Source organism: Salvelinus namaycush, chromosome 21, assembly GCF_016432855.1.
Source record: "Salvelinus namaycush isolate Seneca chromosome 21, SaNama_1.0, whole genome shotgun sequence".
NCBI lineage: Eukaryota > Metazoa > Chordata > Actinopteri > Salmoniformes > Salmonidae > Salvelinus > Salvelinus namaycush.
The window spans coordinates 27950685-27960580 of record NC_052327.1 but is presented as its reverse complement, the minus strand read 5'-3'; the positions used below and the strand labels follow the sequence as shown (position 1 = coordinate 27960580).

Sequence of the window (9896 nt, the reverse complement as noted above, 5' to 3'; positions counted from 1 at the left end):
TTGTACGCTCACTCAAAACTTGAGACATCTGTGACATTGTGTTGTATGACAAAACTGCACATTTCAAAGTGGCCTTTTATTGTCCCCAGCACAAGACGCACCTGTGTAATGATCATGCTGTTTAATCAGCTTATTGATATGCCACAATTGTCAGGTGGATTGATTATTTTGGCAAAGGATAAATGCTCACTTAAAGGGATGTGAACAACTGTGTGCACAACATTTGAGAGAATTAAGCTTTTTGTTCATATGGAACATTTCAGGGATATTTTTTATTTCAGCCAAGAAACATGGGACCAACACTTTACATGTTGTGTTTATATATATTTTATATATATATTTTTTTTTTATTTATATATTGATATATAAGTTAAACATCAAACGTTGTGTTTTTGATAGAGGAAGAAGTAAAAGTGAACAATATAAGCATTGTCAAATGATTTTATTCAAACATTTTGTAAAATTACAAAAATACAAGTTTAACAGAAACCCACTGGGTTCAGATTGACTGATGTATGGAATAGCAACATGCCATTCTGATACAATGTAAAACATACAGTAGTATGGTAATATGTCTTTGTATTCATCCTGCAAAAGTATACATTTCAATAGATAAACTGGTAAATAGCAACATGATAACTAACATACATACGTCTGTACCTGATAAACATTCACAACACTGCATGATCCAAGGTTTTCCCTAGGCACTCACAATTCTCACAAAACTCAACATCAGTTACATTTCAGATAAGGCAATATATTCTGAGAAGGAACAACTCCAAGGTCAAAATATCCACGAACTATCAAAGCATAATACAGTTTCTGTTCAGACATTTTCAACTTTTTAGTTACAATGTATCAAAAAGAATGCCAATGTTATATTATACACCCTGAACATGTATTGTTAGTTAATGTATCAAAAAGAATGCCCATGTTATATTATACACCCTGAACATGTATTGTTAGTTAATGTATCAAAAAGAATGCACATGTTATATTATACACCCTGAACATGTATTGTTAGTTAATGTATCAAAAAGAATGCACATGTTATATTATACACCCTGAACATGTATTGTTAGTTAATGTATCAAAAAGAATGCACATGTTATATTATACACCCTGAACAGGAAAGGATTCACTACATACAGGAATAAATCTATTGTAGATTTCAACAACAAAACCTGTTTCAGTAGCTCTCAAAGTGCTTTACATTATATACAGCAGATAACACACCTTATCTTGTATTATGTTGCACCCACCTGCTACAACAATGTGCTGTGCAGTAATTCCCTTTCTAATAACAGTCATGTAAAGAGTAGGCTCCATTTCTCAACACAGCCTAGTATATAATCATTCAAAAAATACTGTTAATCTGCTTTTGAATCCAAAGTTTAATTAGTTCAAGACTTGATCACTCTATATTACACTCTTTCCACCACAATATAAATATTGTGCAACATTGCAATTTGAAAGCATCACTTTGGTTCTTTAACAGATGATGTAGAGGCTTAACATTTAGCCTAGCTATGGACTGGGTGGGAATCAACCTGTTATGAATGAAGACCGTTGTTAGAAAGCAGAAAAGTAACATTTAGCCTAAAGTACTACTCAGAATAAGTCAAATGTTTAGTTAACAATGTGAGACACCAAATGTGAGAACTCACCTCAGAGTACAGCGGTGGAGGCTGGAACCTGAACTCCTGGATGTAAGCAAAGGCTGGTCCACCAAGCTGTCTCTCCAACTCCTCGGACTGAGTGTAAGAGGGGCTGTGCAGTTCAAACTCTTCCTCAGACACCACATCCGCATAGTTAGGGGGGGCTGGGGATTAACCAGAAGGTAAACAACGTCAGAATCAACTTTGTATCTACTCAAAACTGTGTTGGTGAAAGCTTCAACACAAATACATGATGTTAGACCATGACAATGAATGGGAGTTCATATATGTTCATATGTGTGTGTTTGTGTGAGAGCAATTTTGTAAGGCCTCTCCTTACCTTCAGGCACTTCAGGAAGCGCCAGTGCGAGCCAGCTCATGTCCATGCTGAAGTGACTGCTCAAGCTGGAGCTTCTGCTGTCAAGGCCATTGTATGGTATACTGCCAATCACAATGGGAAGCTCCACCTTGAGTTTCTTAGCACCTGGTATCTGTGCCATGACCTCCACATAGGAAAGGAAATAAGCAGGCATACATTATACCATCTGAATGCTGTCTTAGTTGAACACACCTTATGTACCTATTACTTACTGTAGCATACACACATCAAGGGAAAAACCATGCAGATGATATAACAACACAACGGCATTATTTACCACACTTTAACAATTTAATAGATTAGAGTAACAAAGTATCCATAGAAAAGGGCACTCACTGCCAGGGAGTATTCCACTCTGATGACTGAGGAGTTGAGAATTGAGGCAGAGACAAGTGGAATCTTCAGTGTTTTTCCATTCCAGGTGTCTGTGCAGCCTGATGGAATGTGGTTACCCCTCACACTGGCAACCAACTTTGTATGACTTTTTGTTTTGCCATTTGCCATGAAGGTCTGGATTTGGTAGATAGCTGCTTTAGGTACGATGAGTCGAGAAGAACAGTTCTCAATCACAGCATAGATGGGGATTGACTCTCCTAGAACGAAGAAATGAATCTTGAGGGAAAAAATGAATCTTGAGGACATTGCACTATAATTTAACTGTTATTATTAGAGACATAACACATCTTCATTCATTATAACATGAATGATGAAAAACAAACTTTAGAAACATTTTTTACCATTACAGTAGCCCCTTCTGTTGATATTGACATTCAGAGAGATGGGGCCTGAGGTAAAAATCCAACAGCCAATCATCTTGTTGTTGTTTGTAGACACAGAGGACTGCAAAATAATAACAAATGAGTCAAGGGAGATTTCCAAGAATGCTACTTTCACTTAACATTTTGCTAAATGTTTTGTGGTTACTGTCTGATACACCAACAACATTTAAAAGCAGTTCCCACAGTCACAGACTTGAAAATCTAAAAGTGTCATCTATGTTTTAATAGACAACAAGATGGTTGAGAGCAAATGTGTTTTATGTATGAAAACCAAACTGCCCATCCTTTCAATCCAACTCACAAAATGGTTAAAAACATACAGTAGGACAAAACATACAAAACACACAAAAACTGACGTGGCATTGCAATCTATTTTGAAGACTTATCACTCACCAGTAACCATGGGGAATTGACATCAACATGGCTGATAACAGAGAATTCTCTGTTGACAGTTTGATCTTGATTCAAGGGCCTCTGTAATACAGCTGTCACCTCATAGCAAACACTCCCATACTTCCCCTTGAAAGAGGTAACAAGGGGCCTGGAAGACATTATGGAACGTCACTCATTATTCATTTGACAAAAAAGCCAAATTAATTCAGGCATGCTGAAAAGTATACAATGGAACGTCTCCATTAGCTGTTGCAGTTAGTACAGTAGCCAGACATCATCATGAGGCAAATCAAGCTTTGATTGCATCATTTCCTATTCAGTCTGAAAAGTTTTCACTCACGTTTGAGTGAGCTCCACATGAAAGGGGAACTCATAATGCCCTTCATCAAGACTGATGAATTCCTCACCATCTGAAACAAAAGACAATTCAGTCAATAAATATAGTAATCAACATTTTACAACAATTTTATTATAATCACTGACTGGAAAGCATAGGACCTGCTAAAGGTCTAGCGATTCCATAACTTCCTAAAGGTAGTGTACATTACAGCCCTGATAAAATTCTTTGTTACATCAAAATCCAGCCTGGTCTCATAGACTAGATATAACATAGTAATGTAAGGAGGGTGGATGGATGGATGGTTGGATGGGTAGCTGTATAACGCGAACGTCTAGCAACTCAAAGGTTGCGTGTTCGAATCTCATCATGGACAACTTTAGCAGCTTAGCAACTTTTCATCTACTTACTATTTTTTGTTCTTTGCAACTACTTAGCATGTTAGCTTTCATATGCCTTATTAACAAACTAGTATGCCATCTGTAAATACAAAAACAGTTGTAAAATTACGAGCCTAGTTGGTTTAGCCACGGAAAAAGACAGGAACCTTTCTGCTAGCATGATTGGCTGAGATAATGGACAGTGTGGACATGCCGACAGATGAGTTCGGATTGGTCTGCCATGTAGCATGTTTCTGTCTATAACATGAGCTGGTCAGTATGTGTAGATAATCCTTGCTACCGCTGCTTTTTAAAAAAGATATAACGTTAGCCATAGAGATCTGCAAAAGTGTTGCTACTGCTCTCAACAACATTGCTGCCCAGAATTTAGCAGGCGCTATAAACAAAGTTCAGTGGGAAAAAGTTTTGATGGACTTCTTTTCTGCACAAGGTCAGTGTGAACCAGAGTTACTCAACACAACAAGCTGTAGCAAGCTACAAACCTAATGGAAAAGAGACGCTGCTGTGAAGCATTCATCCATGTATACGGGTAAGAGTCTTGCTACATTTTCAGATATTATACGTTTCTAATTTTGTCAGAAAGTTGTTTTCATTTTAAGTTAAAGCTTACTGTTCGCTAGTTAGCAAACATTTGTTTGCTGGCTCGCTAGATACATTTATGTGTATGATCTGTGTAATAATATTAATTGTATCTCAGAAATCCATTCGCATTGCTAGTTATAGCCTAATGTTAGCTAGCTAGCTAACATTGCACCTAGTTGGTTAGCATTTAGCTACCTGCAGATTCATACTCCAGCATTTCATGCATAGTGGCTAGCTATGACAATCCGTTTGTACTGTAGCTATGGGTTGGGATTACGGTAAAATGTTTAGCTAGCTAGCTACATGTCTAAACAAAATACCACTTTGCAAGAGAATGATTACATGAACCATCAAGTTAGCCAGGTGTGTCTGGGGGTAATTATGGCCATCTATTGTATTTCATGGACATGTCCAGACAATAGTGACCCATCCACTTAGCTAGATGTGTGTGTGTGTGGGGAGGGGGTTATAGCATTTATTTCACATGACCCATACATTTAGATAAGTGTCTGGGTAAGAGTAATCTAATAATTATAAAATATTCATACAGTATTTTTATCTGGACACTTTCAAGTCAGATTAGGATATAGGTCAAGATACTAGATAAAGTGTATTTTTACTTGGAGTTTTTCTTTATTGTAAAGAGATGGGTGGGGCTAAGCCTTAAGAGGGTGTGAATGATGCTGAATAGGTGTAGACAAAGAAGAGCTCTCCAGTAGGTGTACCAAAAACATGTCAGGGCCATTTTCTCAACAAAAAAGAAAAAAAAAGAAACTGGGGTTACAATTTCATCAACTTTCAAAGCAGAATTACGTTCTCATTGTTGCTCAACTGCAGTGTATAATATACCATTTTGTAGCTCTGAGTCTCTACTTTTATCCAATGTAAAATAAAACACAATTTTAAAGACTAGCGAACGTCTAGCAACCCAAAGGTTGCGTGTTCGAATTTCATCAGGCAAATTTAGCAACTTTTTAACAACTTACTACTTTTTTAGCTACTTACAACTACTTAGCATGCTAGCTAACCCTTCCCCTAACCTCAATCCTTTTAGCTAACCCTTCCCATTTAACCTAACCCTAACCCCCAGCCTAGCTAACGTTAGCCACCTAACTAACGTTAGCCGCAGCAAATTGGAATTCATGACATATTATACGTTTAGCAAATTCTTAACATATCATACAAAATTGATTATGGACATCCACAAATTAATACATACCATACGAAACACAACATATCACACACACTAAATGGAGTGTCTGAAATTTACGTAAGGAATAATACAAAATGCTCTGAGACCAGGTTGCAAAATCAGATCAGTACCTGGTGTTTCTTTGAGAGTTTGAGATATGCAGAAGTATTCCACCCGCTCATAATGAGATGATGTGTTTGCTATAGCAGCACTGCTCGGTGATGATGCTTGTCGAGTCCCTTCACCCCAACAGACCTGGGCACATCCTCTGGTCGATATTTTGACAGCTTTGATTTGTACCGACACACCTGTAGACACCTCGACCACAACGTGTCCAGATAGCACTTCACCAGCACTGTATTCACGCTTGTCTTCATTGTTGAACATGATACAGAATACCTTCACTTTGTCAGCCATCGTTGGATGTTACTTATGTAAAAGGAGACAGGTGGTTTTATACATAAGCCTATAATGATGATGATCAGAAGCTCTAACTTTCTCACTAGAATAGATTGCCTATCGACTAGACTAGAAATATGAACATCTTAATTTACCTGTTGTCCTGGGATTCGATATGGGAACGTCAAGCTCGAATTTGGCAATGGACCAGCTAGTAACACATTTCATGAGAAACATTCAATAGAATAGGTCAAACACAATTGACATGATCATTGTTTTACATTACAGTAATTGGGCCAATTTCCCACGCTGTCCAGAGAAAGCGGGGTTGCAGAGCGAAGGATTTAGCTACACCCAGAGAGCTCAGGGGCGTATTCATTACCCGAATTCTGTTGCAAAACATTCTTAAACGGAAGCAAACAGAATGAAACGGGGAGGGACCTGCCTGAATTTCTCCAATAGAAACTCTCGTTTTGGACTAATGATTACACCCAAGTATACGCAATAATTGGGTTTGACTTTGGAACGTGTAGGCTCTACCATTGGACAGAACTTTCACTGTGATGACGGACTGTACACAGCCAAGAAAGTGCGATATTTACCAACACGCATGATACATTACATTGGTCCAATGGGGGACAAGCCAGTCCGCGTGAACAGTTGAGTCATGAGGAGTTTCGATTCTGTCTTTAGCGCCAAGGTGGGCGTAGTTTACAACGGGTGACAAGTGATTGCATTGGTTTTGGAATCGGGCTTCATCCTGAGTCACAAAAAAAGTGAGGTAGGTTATGCACGTGGCGTAATGTTTAGGATACTCTGTTTTCACATATGCAAAAGTGATTGCTTTTGATAAAAACGGAAAACAAGTTTGAACATTCGAAGATATATTTTATGGAAAAGAGATGTTGTATGTTTCTGAATGACGCATCACGCTGCCTTGTTGACAACATGACTGCAATGCAGAATACTGTCCGATTTTAGCAGGCTTCGCGCGTGTGTTGCATTGTGGGTATACCAATTGTCCGACTTGCAACTACATCAGAGACAGTACAGTATGATGGGCAGAAACTGCTCCAGTGGAAGCTGGTGGGAGGAGCTATAGGAGGAAGAGCTCATTATAATGGCTGGAATTGGAATTGATGGAGTTCAGTGAAAAACATGGTTTCCATATGTTTGATGCATTCCATTTATTTAATTCCAGCCATTACAATGAGCCCGACTTCTTATAGCTCCTCCTACCAGCCGCCAGTGTGCTTCTCCAATAGAAATACCCATTCACACGTGTAGGCGGTGTCATGGCAACGTTGGCAGCTAAATTCATGGGCAGAAACGTCATCTGGTCTAATGGTCTGAATTGTGCATGTGCAAGTCCTCAAATCAAAGACTCTCCTTCAATATAAAGTTGTCTTTGACAAAAATGTGTAATTTTGTCCCTTTCATGTTGTTGGAGTAATAACTACTGAAGACATTGGCTTGATTTTAGGTTGTGCCTTTAGATTTAATAAAAATGTACAACTAAGGAAACATTTTTCACTTCTCTCATAGACTTTTCAAACCCCTAGTCTTCTTGGTCTGTTTCACAAGTGTTCCTGGAAGTCTCGTGATTTTGCACCTCTGTGTTTAGAAACTCTGTGACTATATGTCAACTGCATGACCTTTACAACAACCATGTGATCAAAGGCCATGAACTTTTGACTGTAATCAACTGGAAATTTCTGCAGTTCCTCCTCACCAACTGCAACTTGAAGTCGGAACCAAGGCATTGTGGGAGACAACCAGTTTCTTTGTAAGAAAAAGGCACTACATTCTCAAAAATGCTTAATGTCGCCAACTAACATTGGTTATTATCAATGCATGTTTATTGTTTTGGATGGATGACTATTTAGAGCTTAAATTCATCTTTATCCTTACAATCTAATTACATAGACCTACATGTGATCCATATTTCTAAAATAAATATGTGAAATATCCTACTTGTGACAGTATAGATCATGTATTTATCTAGATGTTGTTGTAATGCTGTGTCCAATGTTATAGCCTAAAATTTGTCTTGTTTGTAATATTGTTGTCAACCAAACAAATTCACATTTGTTGATTGTCTATCAAGTGTGAATAAAATTGAATACATATTGTAGGCTACACATGGGTTATTGTAGGGGAGTTCTACACTGGCAATGTTAAAGGCTTAATCTGAGCATGTACCCCAGACTCGGGGTAAATATCAAGTGCATTTGACTGCTTGGCATATTGCTTGGCATGTTGTTTACTCAGTAATTTATGTGAACTGATGTACATGTATAATCTAATCCTTTTCTGTACAGTGAGTGTTTTGCCCTTCCTGTGATTGAATCAAATTCTGTTCTTTACATGCTTACTGACAAAAGCAGCATAAAGGTTGAGCATTAAATAAATACAATCCAGGCTGTAGTGATGCTGACATGCAATAAATTACCATACAGTAAGAATCTTTGTGGACTCTATTTAATCACTTCTGTTACAATTCCATTTTGCACGATCAAAAATAATAGTGGCATGATGTAATGGGAAACAACAGAGAATATCCCATATGCTGCAAAAACACCTATGTTCTCATTCTAGTAGCCCATGAACTCACTACCTGGTTATATTTTGAGAAAAACATCACAAAAATACAAAACAAGTCTTGTGAATGCTAGAAAGAGCTTGGGCCTGTATCCAATTTCCTTATCAGGATATTAATTCCTTGGACCATTTTGATCATGTTCAGCTTTGTGTAGGAGAATTGGAATCTCGATAGCATCCACTTAATCTGCAACAACAATGGTGAAATGCATGTGTGCCATTGTCGCGTTTCCTAGAAACAGCAGTTGTCCGACTTGCTGTCGGCGCATATGTACCTCCCCCAACTTTGCTTGTCGACTTCCGTCTACTTTTGGCTTACCATTCAAACTCGCCCGTTAACTTGGCCAAAGCCTATGGGGAAATAAAAGTTTTTTTTGGATAAACACTGAAAATAAGGTCTGTGGTAAACACAGGCTTAGGAGATCTTAAACATTTTGTTCTATAAGATAATCTTCATCAGCTAATGTCACTTTTTGTGGATTTTGAAGCATTTATGTAATCAAAACAAGCACATAAAGCTGACTGATTATTTCATAGAACAAAATGTATAAGATCTCCTAAGTACTTGCTTTTCGCAGCAGGGTAGGATAATTTATGCAGCAGGTTAGGATAACTTATGCAGCAGGTTAGGATAATTAACCTAGCAGGTTAGGAGACTGAGGTTAAGGTTAGGAAAAGTGTTAGGGTTAGCGAAAATGTTCGCCTAACCTGCTACGAAAATGACTGTTTCGAAGTGGTGTGAAAAATGTCCCCTTGTTTTCGGTGTTTATCCCAAAATCACAATCTTTCCCCATTCATTTCCCCCATAGGAATGGCTGAAAAGAGATGGACATTTCTGTTTTTTATGAATATAAGCTGGTGAGCTCTATGTTATGTTGTATTATCCATGTGGACAGTCAGTGCTACTCTCACTCCCAATAATAAATGTTTCCATAGATAAGAGATGATGGAGAGGAGGAAGAAACAAGAAATCCTTAAGTGATTCATTTTATATTCTGTTATGGTGTAAAATTATTGCATGTACGTTCTAAATATATGTGTAGTATAGCCTACTGCCAATTAAGCTTGTGCAATACTTTTTTGTTACTATAAAAGTAAATAAGGCCTAAATCTGCAAATCCATATAGGTTCATCTACAATAAAGATATATAATGTAATGTACTATTATATTACTA

General features: G+C 37.8%; 1 protein-coding gene across 1 annotated transcript; it reads right to left on the bottom strand.

Moving 5' to 3' along the window:
• Positions 1-582: 582 nt before the first annotated feature.
• Positions 583-6138, bottom strand: LOC120065840 (arrestin domain-containing protein 4-like). Its single transcript, XM_039016888.1, has 8 exons — positions 5853-6138; positions 3550-3619; positions 3210-3357; positions 2775-2877; positions 2374-2630; positions 1999-2161; positions 1668-1822; positions 583-1550 (listed from the first exon to the last, which is right to left on the bottom strand). Exons 1-8 carry the CDS (start codon positions 6136-6138, stop codon positions 1524-1526), a joined length of 1209 nt encoding a protein of 402 aa, XP_038872816.1. The 3' UTR covers positions 583-1523.
• Between the last annotated feature and the right edge of the window lie 3758 nt (positions 6139-9896).